At 44.9% G+C, this 21,137-nt stretch overlaps 1 protein-coding gene across 5 annotated transcripts in view; it reads right to left on the reverse strand.

Annotated features, from left to right (window-relative positions):
- The window catches only part of UVRAG (UV radiation resistance associated), a 102,668-nt gene extending 91,794 nt beyond the window's left edge, over positions 1-10,874 (reverse strand). For 2 of the 5 annotated variants that reach the window (XM_087758122.1, XM_087758119.1), the window contains exon 1: positions 10,625-10,874. In XM_087758122.1, coding sequence (XP_087614248.1) covers positions 10,625-10,647 — 23 coding nt within the window. In that variant the 5' untranslated portion in view covers positions 10,648-10,874. Of the gene's footprint in view, positions 1-8,190; positions 8,311-10,624 lie in introns of those variants that run through there. The other 3 variants (XM_087758121.1, XM_087758120.1, XM_087758123.1) reach the window with 3 other exon arrangements.
- Positions 10,875-21,137: the final 10,263 nt, after the last annotated feature.

A 21,137-nucleotide genomic window follows, 5' to 3' on the forward strand; every position in this document is an offset into this window, starting at 1 on the left:
GTGAGCAAGTTTCAGAAGTTCTGTTGGCATAGTCTGATTTTTAAAGAACTTAGTAAAGTTGAATACCTTTTCCAGAATGAAGTTTAAATTCAATTGGCCAGGAAGAAATTTTTATAAATCTGCACCTGGATTGGAAAAAGGCTTTTTTTCCCCCGACCTCACCACCTCCGCATTCCTGGTGACATCCCATATAACCCATGTAAAGTGCATCATACAGGTTGAAGAAAGTGTTTCTGATTAAACAAAGAACAAGTAGAGGGAGAAAAAGAGAAAAAAAACCACCTTACTTTTGCCTGAAGTGTAAATACAAGGGTGAAAACCAGCATAAGAAGGCTGGGAAACCATCTTGTACAAGCAAAGTCAAAATTTACAGAAATTACTTTAAAAGCCCAAAGTTGCCAAAAGCAAACCAGGGTTCTCACAGATGCCTGACTACCTGAAAAGCAATCCGTTTTTCTCCAGAAGATGTCCTGTACAGGACTTCCAACACTGGCTACAATTTCAGCACCAGTTCTCCTAACTCAGCCTTCAACGGAGCATCCTACCTATCAGATAGTTTTTAACATAAACACCAAGACATGCTCTTCATCTCTGGACACCATCTCTGATTTTCAGACTGCTGCCCTCCTCCTGATTGTTTCGAAGATGAATATTCCATAAATTCTTTTCAGGTCAGGATCAGCTCTGACCTCTCTACAAGCTGGTACGTATTCTGGTTTTCCCTGGCTTTCACGTGAAGTTTCCTAGCTTGCTTGCTTGACGACCCACAGTAGCTCTGGAAGAATTTAAGCAAAATCCTTCCAACTATTTTAGCATTAAAGCAAGGTGCAAAGATTAGTTAGCAACACAAACATTACTACAGCAAATCTAGTTGTTTCGAACTTAACAAAACAGAGCTTGCAAGGTCAGCTGTTTGGGTCTCTGAATACTTGTCATAATTAAGTCACAGAAAAACACAGGGCTCTGTATGCTTTGTAGCTCACAGCAGTCAGGTTGGGTTTGGTTTTTTTGCCTTTTCTTAAACAGCATAAAAGCTCTAGCTCTAAAAAAAAAAATCTATCAAAATATGAACTGTATTTAGCCAACATAAGCATTATTTATTATCACAGCACTGCTCTACACCTCGTTATTACAACTTCTTACTTCCTCAGATTGTCACTAACTATTTGCTTTCACCTATCCGTACCCGTCTGAATATTAAGTAGCAATTACGTGACCCGAGTTCTTGAAAGTCAAATGGTAGACAAGAATTCATAACTTAATTCAATTTTATATAAGTTTTCAAGCTGCCTTGTTTTCCAATTTGACACACTCCACTACAAAAAAAAAAAGGGTACCTCACAGAAGGTTTGGGACAAGTCTGCTGCAGTACACAAAGCCTTTAAGAGCAAAGGAACGTACAGTGGGAAGTTTAGATATTATTCAGATGTGTTGTTACTTAAAACCACAGGAAGGACAAGAAAATGGTTGTACTCCAATTTACATGCTTGCTAGGAAGATTTTTTTTTTTTTAGAAGTTTTGTAATTAAACAGTTTTCCACTGTTCAGTTTTTGACAGCTCAGAGTCAAGAGAATCACATGTGATTTCAGATCCACTTCAGAAGCAAAGCGAAAGCATTTGATATGCAATTTTGTAGGACACACCATAAGGAATTTTTGGAATTCTATTTTAATGTCCTTCCAGCACACACTTGAAGATAGCAAGGCCCTCAAAGCTACACAACCATCATTAGTTCAATGAATCGCTTGTGGATCTCCTTATAACTGCAGCCCCTTCGTATCTCAATTTCTTCACGCCAAGTTATGGGATTCAACAGCAGTTCAGTAACTCATTTCCCTCTCTAAGGCTTAGCTGCTTTCTGGCAACACTCTTTCAAAAGCAATGCCTGCTATGAATCATACCTGAGGCCAACACCAGTTCAAAGATGCACAGTAGGAATGTAGCTGCATTTTTTTCCTGTGACGATGCAACATACATACAGCACTTTTTTCCCCTCACATTCCTAAAGATTTGATGCAAGGAATGAGACACATTGAATCTGTGCAGTGTGATTTACCCAGACTAAATGACCACAAGAAAAGTCAAAACTATTTTCATCAACACAGGCTCAAAGTTTTCACAGACATGCAAGTGTGGATTTTAGTTTACACTTCCTTAAATCAAGGTTCCTTTACACTCACGGGCATCTAAAAGGCTTTTGAAAGGTTCACTTTAGACAGAAAACATCTAAGCAGCTTTCACTTGAACACATTAAGGCTCAATACAGGTTCCTAATCATCCATATTCCACCACAACTACTCCTGCTTCTGTACTGCCCTGAGAGCTTCAGCAAGGACAGTCAGCAAATGGAAGATGTTGTCCAAAAGGCATCGAGTCTCCCCTAATTCACACAGGAAGAAAGTGAAAGAGGAAGACTAAGGAACATCTCTATATTTGACATGGCCCATGCAGAAGTATAATTATTCTCCAGCTACTTGAATGCAAAAGAGCCCTTCATTAGCTCAACCCAGAGTTAAAGAATGCAGCGTGTGAAGTCAACGTTCTATCTAACAAAATACATCAGTCTATGGCACAACCTGCTCCTTCAATGCTAATTAAAACAGCAACAGTAGTATCAGAAAATAATCAAGAGAGCTAATTACATAATAACTGAAAAAAATTAAGACAGCTATATATTACTCTTAAAAGGTAGTTAAGTCCTTTGGACTATCCTCCCTTGCACCGTTACTAGCTAGCCCACTAAACTCTTTCCTCGCTAAATACCTGAATTTACACTGGGGAGCAACTCAGAACTCAACTTCTGCCTCAGAGCAATGATGTCAACAGCTGGTAACGGTTCAGCAAGCGCAAGAAATCTTGTCTTTGTACACCATAATCACACGTAGAAAATCTACGCCGCTATTTTAGAGCTCAGAACCAACGAGACAACCAAGACCGATATTCAATGCAAGCCCACAGTGTTCACACTTTTCACTAATCTTCTGCATCCTTGTCCTTCTTTCCACACCCAAAATTTGTGCTCATTGCTGCAGAAAGATTGAAAGAGCCTGTTATTTAAAACATAAGGTAGAGACAGGTAGAGAAGACATGGGTATTCAGTCTTAGGGTACAAATGGGATAACTAGTTAGGTGTGACAAAACAAGACTCAAAACAAAATTTACTTAAATGTAAAGTTAGCAGGAAGGGTTCAAAAGCAAAATCATAAGCCCATGCAGAGACTTAGGCAAATGAAGGTCCTTCTGTGTATTGTTTCGACAGCTGTGTTTGGTTATGGTCACTACAACATCAAGAGCAACAGACCAAGTGAGCTGGCAAACACTGCAACTCTGAAGAATAAAAACTGTCAGCACACCCTAAAAAAATTGCTCTAAACTGGGGTTAAGAAAATCTTACAAGCACTGACTGCTGGCCAGGCAAAGCTCCTCTTGCTAGGTATTCACATAAGATATTAATAACAAGGAACTAGACATACAGCCTTTCCATCTTTAACCAAGACCTTTAAGAAGCAGCAGCTAGAAATACCATCTTTCCTTATTGATGTTTTCCTCTGGGTTTGTCTAAATAGCTATTCACTGCCTTGCAAGATGAAAGACTATAACTGCTTCTTTGACACCACATGGGAACTATAGCATGGGGTAGAGAAGAGAACATTGGGGTGCAAGTCCCACCTCATTAATAACACACCACAGCAGTTCAGAGGAGTCCCTTAAGCCTCAACATCACCTTGGGCAAGAGAGCATTAGTCCGTATTAGCTGTGGGAATGACCTAGGAATACCAATTAAGCAATGGAAAACAAGATGATGCTCAGGACCCAAAAAGCAAACACTGCCTTATGGAATAAAGCATCAACAAAATCAAAGCAAAGGCACTTTTGACCTTAAAGAACCACTTGATTTTAAGTATGCACCAAGTTGCACAGGCAAACAGCATATGCTGATTAATAACCTGAAGCATATTAATGTTTACCACGTTACTGGATGACAAACCAAGGGCAAACTAGTAAGCCTCTCCATTAATAAGGAATGAGTCTTTAGTTACCAGCTACCCTTTCCTTCAGTCGGTTGAGAATATTCCCTAACCCCCCACATATCTCCCAAATAAAGGATCAAAACTGATTTACTACAGCTTTCTGACAGAACGGTCTGTCTCTAACTTGTCAACAGATCATCCAGTCTGCAAAACACACTTGCATTCCTTAGGAAAAAAAAAAAAAGAATTACATTGTAGAGAGCAAAAATCCAGCCCCAGATTAACGGCCAATCTTTTGGGCTACAATTCCAGTTTTACAGTAACTTTAACAACTATTTCCTCCATATTATCTCTAACAAACGCTAGACATTGATACAGCTGGACGTGAATACAACTGTATAAGATCACAAGGTCAACACTCACATTGTGGTGTTTTACTGGAGCAGCACTTCCCTCCCCACTCGGCATTTAAAGACAGTGCATGTGAAGGAGAAGTGAAAGCAATATTCAAATACGACACTTTCCACTCGCTACTCTGATTTCCCCCAGCATATTTAGTAGGAAAGGGGAAGTAAAATATTTAAGAGTCAGTCTTTGTTTTCATATTACTCAGTGGAATACATAACAACAGCTATATAAAACTATCTAAAAAGAAAAGATGCTCTTTTCACACTGTTTTACTTGATAAACTAGTTCACGCGCAGCCCTGAGCCCGTCCAGTACCTTTCTTCGCTTCTCCCGCACACGAGACCTCTCAAACTCATTTGCCCGCACAGTTTGAATCATCCATTTCTGCCATGTTAGCCAAGTTGTTGCATACATCTTTGAAGACAGTTACTATGAAATTTTAACCTTGTTCTAATTCATCCATATTCTTCTCACCTTGCTTTATCTCCGCTCACTTGGATCACCTCAAGTACCTAAACATATACCCAAGGTACTAGATCACACTGGACTGTCACTTCCAACTGCTGAAAACATGATTTTTATTTATTATTGGAATCCAGAAGTACCTGCAATCCAGAAGTACTTTCTCTTTTTTTCCCCGGGAAGTTCTTTCCAGAAGTACTTTCAGAAGTAAAAAACATCTTTTGCTTTAAAGTTCATTTCACTCATGACTTCTATTCCTTTGCATCCTGGGTTCAAAGAGGGTAGCAATGCAAGTTTCTGAAGCACGTACATTAAACTCCTGCAATTATTAAAATCCCAAAAGCTCAAAGACTCTTAAATGTTTAATATATATCATTTCTTTAAATATAGCTCAATGGAACAATTTCTTGTACGAGAAATTTTACAGAATGCATAGAATCTTCACTTCTATGGTCATCGATGAGATACACAGATCTTGTCATTAACTTCCCATTTCTTCATAGGAAGGATCGTGGAATAAGAGTATAAACCTGAAAAGGACATTCACAGTCTTCTACTTCAATCCCTTTGTTACGGTCAACCAGTTCATGGAAGGTAAACATTACAGCATGGTTTCATGTTCAAAGTAGATTTTGAGGGATTTTCTTCCTACCACTTCAGGGTCTGCTCCAGAACTTTGTTTGGCTGAAAGAAGTGTTTCAATTTCTAAATAAGGTTTTAATCTTCAGTATTTAAAACAAAGGACCCTTCCCTGCCAAACAGGTTTAGGACAGGGATAACCCACTGTTTGACCAGCGGTGGGATGGGAGACAACATATCCTGGCCACATGACAGTTTTACCTGGCTACTGGAAATGCCAACATGCATTTCATGAAATCAAGATGCATCTAGTCTGACAAGTCCGTATCAGTACTGAGTATAAACAAATATGATGCTCTGCAGTTTGCTGAAGTTCAGAGTGCAAGGAAGCCTCGTGTGGCTCATCATGGAACCAGTTCAGGTCCCTTGTCCTTACCATCTCAAACCTCTGTCCAGCGCTACGCGAGCTAAACTGCTCCCAGAGTTAAGCTAGTATGGAAGGCACAGGAGCCATGTTTGCTAAGCGTTGCTCTCAGGCGCCCAGGAATCCATCAAACTCCAACTGGTTCTTTATGAATCCCAGTCTGAAAGCGAAGGGAGGCTACAGAGTGTCCTTGGGAAGTTTCACTATATGTTCGCTCTGTTTTGCTCTGCCCTGAACACCTGCGTCTGAAAGCTCATTGCTGCTCCTTTCCACAGAAACTTTCACCATCTGAAAAGAGATGTCTATGAACTGAAAGATATAGAAGATACTGGGTCACCAGGACTTTGGTCTAACACTATTCATGGCTGTGCACAGTGGCACAGTTTACCCCTTCCCTTCCCACCACCACATCCATATTCACCAGAGCATACTCGACTCCCTCACACGCACCCTCCTATGCAATACATCCAAAGTCTTTGAGCAGCTCATCTTGGAAACCCACCTTGGACATCACTACACAGGGCATACCGAAAAGTGACTGACACTGAACTGGAACTAAAACTTCTGATGGAAAAGACCTAACTCCGTGTACGGCTCCTAGTGTATCCCCTCGTATCAATAATATCTAGCTTTTTTCCTCCATTACCCAGGCTATCTCCAGTGAGCAGAAAATTGCTTACATCAAGGTATCAATAGTATGCGTCCAAGAGTTGAACAGTTTCCTGGGGAAAACAAGCAGATATAGACAGATGTGATCTGTGGTCCCATTATAGGACTGCCTTATGTACAATCTAAACATCACATATTGTTTTCCCCCTGTAATTTGGCAGTAAGCCATAGATGATCTTCAGAAGAAAGCTTCTTGCAGCTGATCATCAATCAGACCAGTGGAAATTAGCAACGTGAGCAGACCAAACTTTTTAGCTTATAACTGGCAAGTACTGGTAGCAGAGATGCAACCGGCTGATGAGCATTTTCCCTGCGGTTGGTGTACAGGCAAACCAGTCGGGAACGAGCCGTTGAAATACCACTTTACAATCAGCCAAGTCACAGAAGCGCTAAGCTGTTACACATATGACTTAGTACTCACCTACTACACTGCAATCCACATCAGATTTTGTTTGCTTTTCTTCTGTCATCTATCTTATCACAATGAAGTAGTAGGGGACATTTTTGTCATTTTCTAAAATGGTTCTAGCCATTATTTCTGGAGGATCCTCCTCTGCTCCACCCAAAACCAATTATACCTATAGTTTATTCATGCCCTGCTTAGCCATCTAGACAGGAGGGATGCTTCAGTCTACGGACACAGATCTGACTGAATGGACAGACTGACTGGAAATCATTTGTTTAAAAAAAAAAGTATGCGTTCTTTTTCTTCCTTACAACTCCCTAATCACTCGCTACAAACTGCGCATCAGTACAGCTGTTTGTACAACAATACATGCAGTACAAGTTCAAGCTTGCAGGTCTTCAAACACTATCTCACAGTTCATTAAAAGCTTCAATCTCTCTAATGTTGGAATTAATAGCAAAAGCTATCAATATCAGCATGAAGGAAAAAAGTTTGAAGTGCTGGAGGCGTTGGTTCTGGAGTCCACGAAGATGTGCTTTCCTGTCTCTAGACAACCACATGTGACCTCTGTTTTGGTCAGCACTGAGCACAGTAACATTCAACAAATCATTTGACTGCAGCATGACTGGCTCTCAGCATTAAGACTGCATTTTTTTGTCCAATCCCTTCCATCTGAAAGGTTTGGGTCCCCCACCCCCGCATTGCTGTGAACTGCTTATAATGACAGCACCGAAAAGTTTGTTTTGAGCATTTAGAAATCAGTAAGTTATCATGACACTCCTGGCTTTCTGGCATTGAGCAACTAGGAAGAGACAATGCTAAAGAATCTCTGCTTTTAAACTGTAATTATTTCACGACACATTTTCAGTTCTGTTAGACTCACTCTTCCAGCAAAAGAAAACAACATCCTGGCACAATGACTTAGGGATACAAATTGGAATTTTATGCTTAACCAGATGCCTTTCTTTACAGCCACATCCTCTGTTTCTCCCACATAAAATGTAGAATACAACAGCAAAAGGCATTCCTAGGCCAGGTCATCCTGCCACCAATGAACAAGTTAAAGAATAGGTTAGTCAGTCTGATACAAGTGCTGTCAGACTGGCAAAAGGTTTTGGACATGACTTTTCACTCCTGCAGACATGTCAGTAGGAGTTTTGTGTCTAATCTATGTGAATTTCACTGGCACAATTAGATCTAGACTAAACCCAAATTACACCTTCAACACTTCAGTCGTTAAAAAGTCACTTCAGTCATTAAAAGCACTCACCTTAAGTTCACATTTGAGAATTTGTTCTTCAGCAAGATTTATAGCCATGACTCAGACCATCTTACTCTCATCCTTATAGTCAAAAAATGCAGCACTGGGTGTTCCAGAGAAAATTGCCTACTAAAACAAATCACCAAGTTGATTTCTGCGCTGGCAGGTAGAAAACAATTACCTTGCATCAGGCAGCACCACACTCGGATCAGCCAGATTTCTGCATTGTAGAAGTGGTACAATAGACTGGAAGGACTTTTCCATTCTTTTTCATGATTCTGCAGTAAAATATCTCCAGGGCGATAGCCCCTTCAAGGTAAGGTATCTCGCAATTTAGTAACAGACTTTTAAACTCAGATAATACAGTGAAAGAGGATGATTTGTTATCAGTGTATCCAACTGTAGTTTCAGAGCTTCTTGATTTGACTGCAAGCACTGACACAGCATACAGATACCTCAGCACATGGTCCTTCTATTTGCAGAGCACACAGCAAAACAATACCTCAGACTTTGTCACAGCCTTACACTTCCCACAATTACCATTTCTTCAGCACCCATACAAGCATCCTACATGGCTTAAACTAAATATTTACTTGGCTGGAACACCCTGTAATTGATGATTCAGTTTCTGTTCCTACAAACTCCTACAAAAGTTTCTGTTCCTAGAGAAAAGACTGTGTTTTGGTCTCACTTTCACAAATGAAGTCCAATGACTAATAACTAAGGCTTCTCCCTGCAGCATTCACTTGGTTCTTGCACAAGGCTGGGAAAGAACAAAACCAAAAATTCAGCAGGCAGAGGGCCATACTTGGATCTCCTGAACAATCCACTGCTCCCTGTTCATCCAAAGCAGTGCTCACGTTTACATTCATTCACATAGAACAGGCCCACATTTTAGAATAAGTACTTGCTCTCAAATTAGGGTCAATACTTGCACAGCTCTGGTGGCCAAGAGCCATCATCTTCATTCCCTCCCTTTGCCCCTAAGTGGATGTCTGGTAAATCATGTTTAGCCGAAGAGCAGTTATAGCTTCCTTTCAAGTTGACATCTATTGATTCTTCTCTAGTAACTCTTCATTTTCACACCTGGTAACACATAGCTCAAGTAACTCAGATTGCCTGCCTGCTTCTTAATAACATCGACTGCACCGAGGCAATGAACCGAAACTTCAAGTGCAGACTCACAGTATTTCTAAAGAAAAGCATGCCTTTGCTAAGTAATTATTCCCCTCTCCACCACTACTGTTTAAGCTTCCGTACAATAAAAGTCACTGCATGCAAGAGGCGAAAGGGCACAGACTTTGTTTGATACTGATTGCTAAACCCTCATGCAGAGCCTAGACTTCCTCACTTAACCTTGCTCCTACTGCTCTCCAAAATTAAAATGTGGGACGGTTGCCCAGTAAACCAAAAGCCAACTATCAGCAAACAGGAAAAACAGAGTTAGCTGAAGGAAGGATGTGATGGGGAGGGAACATTTCACCACTTTTCAGAATACACCGTACGTTTTATCCATGCTCACCCCCCACCCCGTTAAGAGACACCACAGGAGAGGAGAGGGCACCCCAGCTGCGCCCGCCTCATCAGGTACCCAAACTGAAAGCCAATTTATCTGGGTGTTTTCTATGCCACAGCTCCCAGCTTTAGTTTGCACCCAGCACCTCTACAGGCACAGAAGCAGCCTCTCAGGGAGAGGGAACCCTCTCCTTGACTCTCCAGTACTGGCAGGAGAGGGGAACAGACTCCTGCCCCAGCCAAAGGGGACCTCACCTTCTTATCTTCCTACCAGCCCAAGAGAAGGATGCTCAAAACCCCTTTGCCTCAGGGACCCTCCTTCCATCAGCTAAGGGACTCTGCCTCAGGCATCCCCATACCTCAGGGAACCCCCCGCCTTATACCTCAAGAAGCACCCTCCCTTCACCTCAGGGCACCCCACACCTCACGGAGCACCCCTCCTTCACCCCAGTGTACCCCACACCACAGGGAGCACTCCCCCTTCACCTCAGGAAGCACCCCCTTTTCACCCTAGGGTACCCCATACCTCAGGGAGCACCCCCCCCTTCACCTCAAGGGTCACCCCACACCTCAGGGAGCACCCCCCTTTCACCTCAGGGCACCCTACACCCCAGGGAGCACCCCCACTTCACCTCAGGGCAACCTACACCCCAGGGAGCACGCCCCCTTCACCTCAGGGAGCACTTCACACCTCAGGGAGCACCCCACACCCCAAAAAGCACCCTCCCTTCACCTCAGGGCACCCCACACCCCAGGGAACACCCCCCTTCACCTCAGGGCACCCCACACCCCAGGGAGCACGCCCCTTTCACCCCAGGGTACCCCACACCTCAGGGCAAACCCCCCCTTCACCTCAGGGCACCCCACACCTCAAGGAGAACCCCCCCTTCACCTCAGGGAGCAGCCCCCCAGCTGAGGCCCGCCGTACCTGCTGCGAGGGCAGCTCCACATGCAAGGCCCGGGTGGCGGAGCCCGGGGGTAAGGCGGCGGGGCCGGCGGCCGAGCTCATCCTCACGGCAGGGCAACGGCCGGGCAACGGCTGCAGCGCCTGCGCATGAGCCCCGCGGGCCGCTCTCTCCCCCCAGCCGCCGCCACCGGGCACCCAGGGGTTAATGGCGGCAGCAGCACCGGCCCGGGCGGCTCGCTACGGAGCCATATTACCGCAGTGCTGGGGGGCGGGCGGCGGGGGGGCGGGAGGGAAGGAGCATCCCGCTCGCTCATTGGCCAGCGCTCCACGGAGGCGTGAGTCCAGGTGCGTCCTTGAGACGCTACTGGCTGAAAGGAACGCCAATCAACGCTCCTCTCCTCGGCCTCTGTCAAACCGTTGGAACGGGAGCCGGCGCCGATTGGAGCGCCGACTTCCGGAAGGCGGGACGGCGTCTGACGATTGGAGGAAAGATGTTTTGATTGACATCGCTCGTTCCCGTCACGTGTGGGGGGAGCTGTTTTTATCACGTGGTGGGACGAAAATATTTTGCTGGGTGGGTGCGCGGGGAGGGGGGAGGGCGCTGTCGCCGTGGCAACGGGGAGCGGCCTGGCCCTGCCGCGGCCTGGGCCTTGCTGAGGGGCCGGGGGCGGGCGGCCGGGCCCGGGCCGGCCGGGAGGCTGCGGTCCCTCGGCTGGACCCTCATGGCACCCGAGCCGGCCCCACATCACACCAGCCTGCCCCACAAGACAGCAACCTGCTCCATAACAGGCCAGCCATCGTGCCAACCGACCCAACATCGACACCAACCCATCCCACGCCACCCCATCCCACACCACGCCAAGCCATCCCACGCCACACCAACCCATCCCACGCCACACCAACCCATCCCACGCCACGCCAAGCCATCCCACGCCGCGCCAAGCCATCCCACGCCACGCCAACTCACCCCACATGGTGCCAACTCGCCAACCCTGATGCCAACACATGCCAAGGCCCAACACAGCCATCCCCCGCAGCACCCACCTCTATCCCACCCCACTCAGGCAACACCCATCCCGGCCAGAAGGACCATTCCCACTGGTGTAGCACCATCCCCACGTACCACGCAACACCGGGAGCGCCAGTCCTGTCCCCGCGCCCCACCAGAGCCACCGGTCCCCACGGTCCCCTGCAGCGCCTGCCCGGCGTAGGCGGCCACGCTGGAAACGCTCGTCCCCATTGCACTGCTGGGGACCAGCATGGACCGTGCCGAAACACCCGTCCTCACGCTGCCGGGAATGCCCGTCCCACCGCCCCGGCAGCGGCACTGGGAACGCCTGTCCCCGGCGTGTGCTGCAGCACTGGAAATGCCTGTTCCCACCGGGTCGGGCGGCTCTGGAAGGGTTGAGTGTGGCGTGCAGTGCTGGAAAGTCCTGTCCTCCTCTCCTCCTCTCCTCATTTCCTCTTCTCCTCCTCTCCTCCTGTCCTCCTGTCCTCCTGTCCTCCCGTCCTCAGCCCCATGCAGCTCCCACACCAAGGTGACCTTTCCCACTGGAAGCTCACCAAGCCTTTGTTCACCTGCAGTACTCATGGTTTTGCAATATTCATGCTGCGTTGACCTGCGTCGTACCGCCATGGCCTTCAGCATGCATTTTGGTCTTGGATATTCAATGGTGAACTCATTAAAAATAAAATAAAGAGGAAGAATAGTGAAAAGTGGAGTGGAAAGTCAAGTTTTCTGGAGTTTGATGGCCATCCTTGCAGAAGGCATCCTCATCCATCCTATTCCATCCTCACCCTGCCTTGCAGCCACTCGCCATGGTCTGCCTTTCCCCAAAGTACTTCCTAGGAGTTGAAAACGGAGCTGCCAAACTTTTCCCTTCAGTAATTCCCCATTTCACTACAGAGTGACAGGTTGGTGTGGACTTTTTTTACCAAATTGTGTGATTCTACATGTGGGTGCCCAAGAAATTCGATACCTCGAGCTGAAGTTTCAGGTACCGTGAGCGTGGAGTTGTGCTTGAGTTCTGGATGTTGCTGTCTCTGATTAGGAGGTATTTCAATACAGTGACCTTTTTTTGAAAGATCTTCTGGGAACCAGTGCATCTCCATTTTTTTCTTCTGATGAAACAAACCCTACTATTTCAGTATTTTCAACACTAAAGTGCTTTATTTTCAAGGATCCAGATTCCTGAGCCATGTTGTGGAGATCAGGAGGTTTAAACATAGTAATTTTGGACCTGTTGTATCAGCTTGATTCATCTCCTGGTTTCTGGTTCATTACAATACATGTGCTCCTTCCCTTTGAACTTTCCATCTTCACCTCGGAGGATCGAAACTTGCTTTTTAAGACAAAATTTGGGTTTTTTTTTTCCCCAAGGTGTGAAAAATGCACTCGGAATGACAAAAATTATCATAAATCAAGATATTTGAGAATGCTTTATGAATTTGAAACTCCTTGGATGTGCTTCCTCTAGTAAGCAAAACTAATTCTAGCTCAGAATTATATATAAAATCAGAGAGGATCACGGTTATTCCTGAGATAAATTACTAAAAACAGTTTACGGAAACAGCATGAAGATGCCATTGCTTGTTTGCCCAAACCATCAAAGGATTTAAAAAAAAAATCAATCCTCAGATGATACGTGACTGTGATTAACTTATGCTGATTTGGTGAATTTAAAGTCCACACAACACTACTGTAGCAGGATTTTCCTATTTTTCTTCATTTCCACAGGAGCATATGACTATCTCAAAACTTTCTTAAAATACCGATGTTTGGAAAAGTCAAATGAGTTACTTAACATAGCAGCTCACATGCCCTGTATATGGAGATTGCATTTAATTTGCTGCTTAATGTAGACTGAGAGCTCTAACCCATAATTCAGGGACTAAAAAGCAAAATTTCCCCCAGAGGAAAATTCAAATATGACCCCAAATCCCATGTTGGTTTATTAATGATTTTACAGCAGTGGAACTGATATAGCTCCACAGAAATCCCTGCAGATTTCCAGCTCATGCTAGCTAAGCTTTTGGCCTCATATTCTAAATTTCAGCCTTATCTTTGCTTTTTGCTATCTTAGTGTGACAAGGAGCTGTTTGCAAGAGCATTATAAAATGCTCGTTATACACAATACCATCCCATGGTAGTACTGAGGAGTTCCTAGGGATAAGGTTTCAGTTTTACATTGGATTTTCATCAGCTTTGAGAGGTTAAGTCCATCCCTTGCGTAGTTCACCACAGTGATCATTCAACACGATGAGAGTCATTTAATAACCCAGATTGTGTCTGAATTCGAACAAAACAATCATCCCTTTTGGGCTTAAAATAATTAGTTAATTAGTAAGGATGCATGGATTATTTTAACCGGCGTATTTGCAAGGCGCAGCCGGGGAGGACTGTGGCTTCTTTGATCCCTGGTTTATGAACAGTCACTTGGAGCAGTCATGCTGAAGCAGTACTGCCAATATCTCAGCTGTATACGTGGCATAACGTAGGACCCTATGTAATTTACTGACGCTGTAAGAAACTGGCATTTGAATTTTTTAACCACATGAAAAGGCCAGCGTTATCTGACTGCATCGTTTTGAAGATCACACTGTGACCTTTATTACGTCCCAGTGGATGTTCCTGTGGCTGATTATCATAAAAGATGAAATTCCAAGCAGCAAGTACGCAGATGCACGCAGTGCTCCCATCTCCATGACCAAGCTGAGTGGTGTGGTTGATACTCTAGTGGGAAGGGATGCCATCCAGAGGGACCTGGACGGGCCGGAGAGGTGGGCTCATGCAAACTTCATGAAGTTCAACAAGGCCAAGTGCAAGGTCCTGCACCTGGGTCGGGGCAATCCCAAACATGGATACAGGCTGGGGGATGAAGGGGCTGAGAGCAGCCCTGCTGAGAAGGACTTGGGGGTGCTGGGGGATGGAAAGCCGGCCATGAGCCGGCAATGTGCACTCGCAGCCCAGAAAGCCAAGCGTCTCCTGGGCTGCATCCCCCGCAGCGTGGGCAGCAGGGCGAGGGAGGGGATTCTGCCCCTCTGCTCTGCTCTGGGGAGACCCCCCTGGAGCCCTGCGTCCAGCTCGGGGGTCCTCAGCACGGGAAGGACGTGGAGCTGTTGGAGCGGGGCCAGGGGAGGCCACAGCAATGGTGCGAGGGTGGCACAGCTCTGCTGGGAGGACAGGCTGAGAGCTGGGGGGGTTCAGCCTGGAGAGGAGGAGGCTGCGGGCAGACCTGATTGTGGCCTTGCAGTGCTTAAAGGGGGCTTATAAGAAAGATGGGGACAGACTTTTTAGCAGGGCCTGTTGCAATAGGACAAGGGATAATGGTTTTAAACTAAAAGAGGGGAGATTCAGACTAGATATTAGGAAGAAATTCTTTACAATGAGTGTGGTGAGGCACTGGCACAGGTTGCCCACAGAAGCTGTGGATGCCCCATCATGGGAACTGTTCAAGGCCAGGTTGGATGAGGCTTTGAGCAACCTGGTCTAGTGGAAGATGTCCCTGTTCATGGCAGAGGGGTGTTGGACTAGATGATCTTTAAGGTCCCTTCCAACCCAAACCATTCTGTGATTTTACGATTCTCTGATCTTCAGTTTTCTTCAAGTGAATCCAACAGGCAAACAGCAAAAAAAAAGAGTTTTCAAAAAACATCGTCTGATTACTGAGCATGTCTTGTGTTCACATGTGGTCTAAACTCACACCAGCAGCTCCTCACCTGGCCTTATGGAAAGTCAGAAGCAGTTTTTTCTGGACATTTTTTATGGAATGCAAATACAGAAAATAATTAAAATTATTATTAACAGAATTTCAAAATGCAATTTTAGCAAAATAGGGTAAACAGTCTTAGTCTTGCAGAATAAAGCATATTTTTGAAAACCCTCTGGAGAAACCTGGATGAAATACCACTCAGGAACTGTCAGAAATGCTGTTTGAAAACTTATTGCCATTTCTTGAAGCACTACTATATCAGTGCTCTTTTTGCTTGGTGGCACTGAATTTGAGACACATGGGCTAGCGTCCTTTCAAGTGACATGTGGTGGAGAGATACTGCCTGCACGTCATTACTGAGATTATTTAATAGACTTTATTGCAAGTTTGGGCATGCTAGAAGCTTTGGGAAAGGAAGCAATGACCTTGTGGCTAAGGGTAATTCCTATTTCTGATGTAGATCAGGTCAAACGTGCTTCTTATTGGGGTATGAGATCATGGCAAAATCACTCAAATGAGCAAACTGATGGATGGAAGAATTCCAAGTGCAGAGCAAAATACTGCAAGTTTGTGAGCTATTTAAAGAGGAAAAAGCTTAAGTTTTGCCACTGAATGCCTCTTAAATAATGTAATTTAGAGCCACTGATGTGTGGTTAAAAGGTTTAGCTTTGCCTTTGGAGAAATCAAGCTCAAGCAACAGAAACTAACATAAGAGACTGGGTTTGTGGGTTCTAAACCCTTCACCCTTTTGTGTCCGAGGTATTTCTGAGTGTCCGTATTTCTAGTGGCAGGCGAATATGTTTGCTCTATCCCCAGAGCTTGCTTTAAACTGCTGTAAGCCACTTGCAGCTACCTAAGACTTTCTGGTCATCCCTATGCAATATATCAGAGGCCCACAGTGAAAAGCACAATAAAGGTCAGATCTTTTTGCTACGAAGCCCCTTGGTTTTGAATTAATAGCAATATATGTCCGTGAGCCATTAAGGTAGGAGCTCGTATTATAAAAGTACTGGTCTACATGAAGATATTCAGAAAAATGTTCTAAATGTGTGCTCAAGTTATACCACATTAAACTCCAAGGAGAGTTTATTAATTTGCAAGTAAATTGGCCAATGTTTGCACTTCACTATTGCTGTCCCCTGCGTAAATGGTTTTGTTAATTGATTTCATTAATTTGTGATGTTTCCTGAGTGTCCCAATATAGATAAATCCTATCTCAGATAGAGAGACTTCGTTGTATTTTTGACACACCATCAAGCTGTTCTGGTCACATGTGCACAGAGGAGATCCCCCTTCGGTAGAAGACATCTTCAAGTCAGCTCACAACCATTAGAGACAATTTCCATGGAGGCCATGGAAGGGGAATCCTGATGCTTTGGAGTGCAAATGGTGCTTAGAATATCTATTATTAGTCCGGTGCTTAGAAGAGCTATTATTTTCATGAAAAAACTTCCTTCTCAGACATTAAATGAGATAGGCGGAAAAATATATTTTAAATGAGATAGAGTCATGAAGGAGAACAGCAGCACTATCTCAGAACAAGGTGATGCCCACATCAACCTTTACAAACCAGCTTTATTCCCATACTGACCAGGCTATACAAGAAGTAATTGGTAATTTTGGTAATTTCTTTCGGCACTGAGCGTGTCTTTCCTATATGGACTTTGGCACCTGGGCTCTTCCCTTGTCAGAGTCTTCACAGCACAATTGCAAATGTGGAGTAACAACCCATAAACCAAACCTAATTTCTGGGAAAACACTTATTGCTTTAAACCATATTGCTTTGAAACTACATGTGTGTTATTTCTTTGAAGCCTTCAATATACTCAAACATTGTGGTTTGGGGGAAAGGGTGTTGTTTGTTTTGCTGTTTTTTCTGGGTAGCTTGAGAAACGTGTTGGTAGACTGAAGTCATCTGACCAAGATAGGCTGATCTCAAATCCACTGAAGTCAACAGATTAAATTTAAGCATCTTTGGTGGGTTTTTAATCAAGTTTATGGTGAGGGTTTGCAAAAAAAAAAAAAAATCATCAAGTCATGCTGCCTTGGGATGAGGTTCACCAAATGGTCAAGACACCATGATGCAACTCAGTTCAGCGATGAAGGCCGCAGCAGTAGTTGTACCTGAATTAGCCCTGACACACTTTATTTCAACTTTTTCTCACCAACCTGTGATGCAGTCAATCTGTTCCAACCTTCTTAACTATCCTAGAAAGTTTTTCTTGAATAGCAAATCCGATTTTTTTTTCCTGCTGCCTTTAAAAATCTGTTGTTATTTGCCTTCTTTTCAGGGAATGATGGATGCATGGATCTAAGATACTGGCAAGCTTTAGGATATTGCACTCAGTTTTGCTACAGGAATCTCACCCACCGGTTATAGTGTAACCTGAGTATGTGAACCTGAATTTTTTTTCTTTGAAAAAGATATTTCAGCAGGTTTAGTCCTGTGAGAGGGTTGCCAGTTAGTTTAGAAGTTGTTTGAATTAGCTTGTTGAAAAATTCCAAACAAAAGCTTATTGTCCAAAAGAGCTGGAGGGGGGTCAAGTGGCAGGGGGTTGTAAAAACTGCCTTCAGAAGGATGTTATTACCTCATCACTGTGGCCATAAAGAAAAGCTTTTACCAAGAAAAAGTTTAACAAGTTCAATAAATGTTCAAAGAACCTCACAAAAGCTTATCAGTTTGGAAACAACGTGAGCTATTTCTTGGTGCGTTATGTTTTGAGTGTGGTAAAATAGGATTGCTGCCACGCGAAGTCGTGCTGTGATCCTCCCAGGTTTCACAAGCGAGGCAGAATCAGGCCAAGATAGTTTGGGACGAGGATGTTTTAAAACGCCTCCTGGAAATGGCCTTTGGGATTAAAGCCATGAGCCCGCAGTGTGCTTACTCAGGGACATGTCTGCATTAAACATAGGAGTTTGGGCTTTGTGGGGACTATATATGAGCTTCGAGTGAGGGAGTGCTGGCATCCTGCTTAATCAAGGCTTGGCAAGGTGCTGTTTTGCCCTTTGAATTGCTGTTGCAATAGTTGGGAAAATGTTATTTTGGATCAGATATAAAACCAAACCCCAAAGTCATTAAATGTGCTCTAGAATGGAAGATGCTGTACAAGTATATATGATTACTGAATGCGCTTCAGAAGTGAACAGAGGCAGCTGAGCCGATTTATTTAACCGTACAGACAATGAACTAAAAGGAAGAGCAGGGGAAAAAAAAGGAAGATTAATCATATTGGGATAAGGAATAGTATTTTCCAAGATTTTTTTTCCCAGAGTTTTCAACTGATTATAGGAGAAGGCAGTATCAGTACTCACTGCTGTGGGATTGCACCAGATATGAATGTTACAGGTCTTAGCTTATGTACTACAGTGTTGATCATTCTGGAGACTGTCCTAGGGGTGTGCTGATGAAAGTGGGCTACCTCTGAAACTCCCTGCTCTAACACACATGCTTTGTCTGTTGTTGATGATGCTTCCTGGACTGATGACAACATGTCTACATTGCCTGTGGTTTGTTTTTTTTTTTTTTAAATTATACGAGTTGGAAAAGAAATTAGAAAAACTGTTATAGGATCATAGAATCATAGAATCGTTAAGGCTGGAAAAGACCCTTAAGATCATCAAGTCCAACCGTTAACCTATTGCTGCCAAGGCCACCACTAAACCATGTCCCTGAGCACCACGTCTACACGGCTTTTAAATCCCTCCAGGGATGGGGACTCAGCCCCTGCCCTGGGCAGCCTGGGCCAGGGCCTGACAGCCCTTTCGGGGAAGAAGTTTTTCCCAATACCCAACCCAAACCTGCCCTGGCGCAGCTTGAGGCCGTTCCCTCTCGTCCCATCGCTTGTTCCTGGGGAGAAGAGACCGACCCCCCCGGCTCCAGCCTCCTTTCAGGCAGTTGCAGAGAGCGATGAGGGCTCCCCTCAGCCTCCTCTTCTCCAGGCTGAGCCCCCCCAGCTCCCCCAGCCGCTCCTCCCCAGCCTTGGGCTCCAGCCCCTGCCCCAGCCTCGCTGCCCTGCTCTGGCCACGCTCCAGCCCCTCCATGGCCGCCTTGGGGTGAGGGGCCCAGCGCTGAGCACAGCATTCGAGGGGCGGCCTCCCCAGTGCCCAGCACAGGGGGACCATCCCTGCCCTGCTCCTGCTGGCCACACTAGTCCTGATACAAGCCAGGGTGCCATTGGCCCTCTTGGCCACCTGGGCACACTGCTGGCTCATGTTCAGCGGCTGTTGACCAGCACCCCCAGGTCCTTTTCTGCCAGGCAGCTCTCCAGCCGCTCCTCCCCAAGCCTGTAGTGTTGCCCAATCATACACTGAGCTGAAGTGTAGACTCTGATAGCTTAAGTGCATGGCACAAAAATAACTCAAATGCTATTTTCCCCTTGGGATCATTATTCTTTAATAGAAAGTTTCAGTGTATCTAACGTCAAAGGAAGACAAGCGATTGCTCTGGAGAAGGAACTAACAACAAGCAACTTCTTGGCTCTGAAAGTAATTCTACAACCTCAGATCAGCCACTAAAGCATCTTTTATGTCAGAGAAATTAAATCAGTTACAGCTTTCTGCTTGCTCACAAGACACTGACTCTGCGGAGGACCATCCACACCAAAGCAGCTCAGTGACCTTTTAGCACATGAGGTCCATCACACCCACCCACCTCGAAGTGGTCATCACCAGGCACTCACTCTCACTGGAGACTACATTGAAAGCACATGTAAAGCAACCAGAAGATGCAAGATAAAAACATTTATAGCATTTAAAACATTTATAGCATTTTAAAACATTCTCATCCCCAAGTCCCCCAGCCCAGAAGAAGACAAGATAACCACAAAGCAGAGTAGAGAAAACTCTGCATCGGCATTTTTCTTCCTGCCCTTTCAGCTGCAAAAGGTGGTCCCTTGAACCCCTGGCAGAAGTAGGCAAGAAATTTCCCATTTTTGTGGTGATCCAGAGTTTCCTTTAGAGGGAAAAGCCTTATTTAACTGAGCTGTTGCCAAATAGCACCATTTTCCTGAAGATCATTTTACAGCAGGAAGCTTAGAAGGATTTGCATTGTAGAAATTCATTTGTTATTCCATGTGGTACTGCTGCTTGGGCTAAATTGACAAAATATTTATCCAGAGGGTAATGCATCCACTTCTGCTCTGTGCCTCCTCCTCATACAAGGCCGTTCCAGTCTGGGTTAGTGGTTTCTCGGCATTGCTACCCGGCATCTCCCCAAAATGCTTTTTTTTTCCTCATCATGGAGTTGCTGACAGGCACCTCATGAGGGCAGCATGTCCTCTTTTTTTCTTTTTCAAACCTCTTTTTCATTAGACCCTGCTCTGCTTCCAAACTGCATCCAAAAAAAGCTGTATATGCACTACAAATGACACTATTCTGCTTATGCTATTTGAATTAACGAGGGTGTCAAAGCGAGCTGGTGGCATCCCACCTCATCACATGCTGGTGCTATAGAAAATATTGCTGCCCTGCTTTGCAGATAGGGAAAAAGCAGCTAAGTAAACCTACGTAACATGCTCAGGATGCCCTGATGCTGGTGGTCGAGGAAGGAATAAATCATTGCAGGTGGCCTGCATTCAACTGCCATGCTTTTTCCATAAATTTAGTCATGTACCCTTTTACTCCAGTTCTGTTTGCCAGAGGGAGAGCTCTGATTTGAGGCAAAGGGGTTAAAATAGGACATAAACTACATAAATGCATGAGGAAGAAGAGGTGACAGTGGAAAGTCCCCTCTCCCAGCCAGTAAGGAGGCACAAACAGGTACAAAAACATGTTGAAATCCCCCCAGTTACTTTCCTTCCCTTTTTAACAGGCAAGTTTGTGAG

This window comes from Nipponia nippon, unplaced genomic scaffold, assembly GCF_047370975.1.
Source record: "Nipponia nippon isolate SJK-2023a ecotype South Korea unplaced genomic scaffold, ASM4737097v1 scaffold_2, whole genome shotgun sequence".
Classification (NCBI taxonomy): domain Eukaryota; kingdom Metazoa; phylum Chordata; class Aves; order Pelecaniformes; family Threskiornithidae; genus Nipponia; species Nipponia nippon.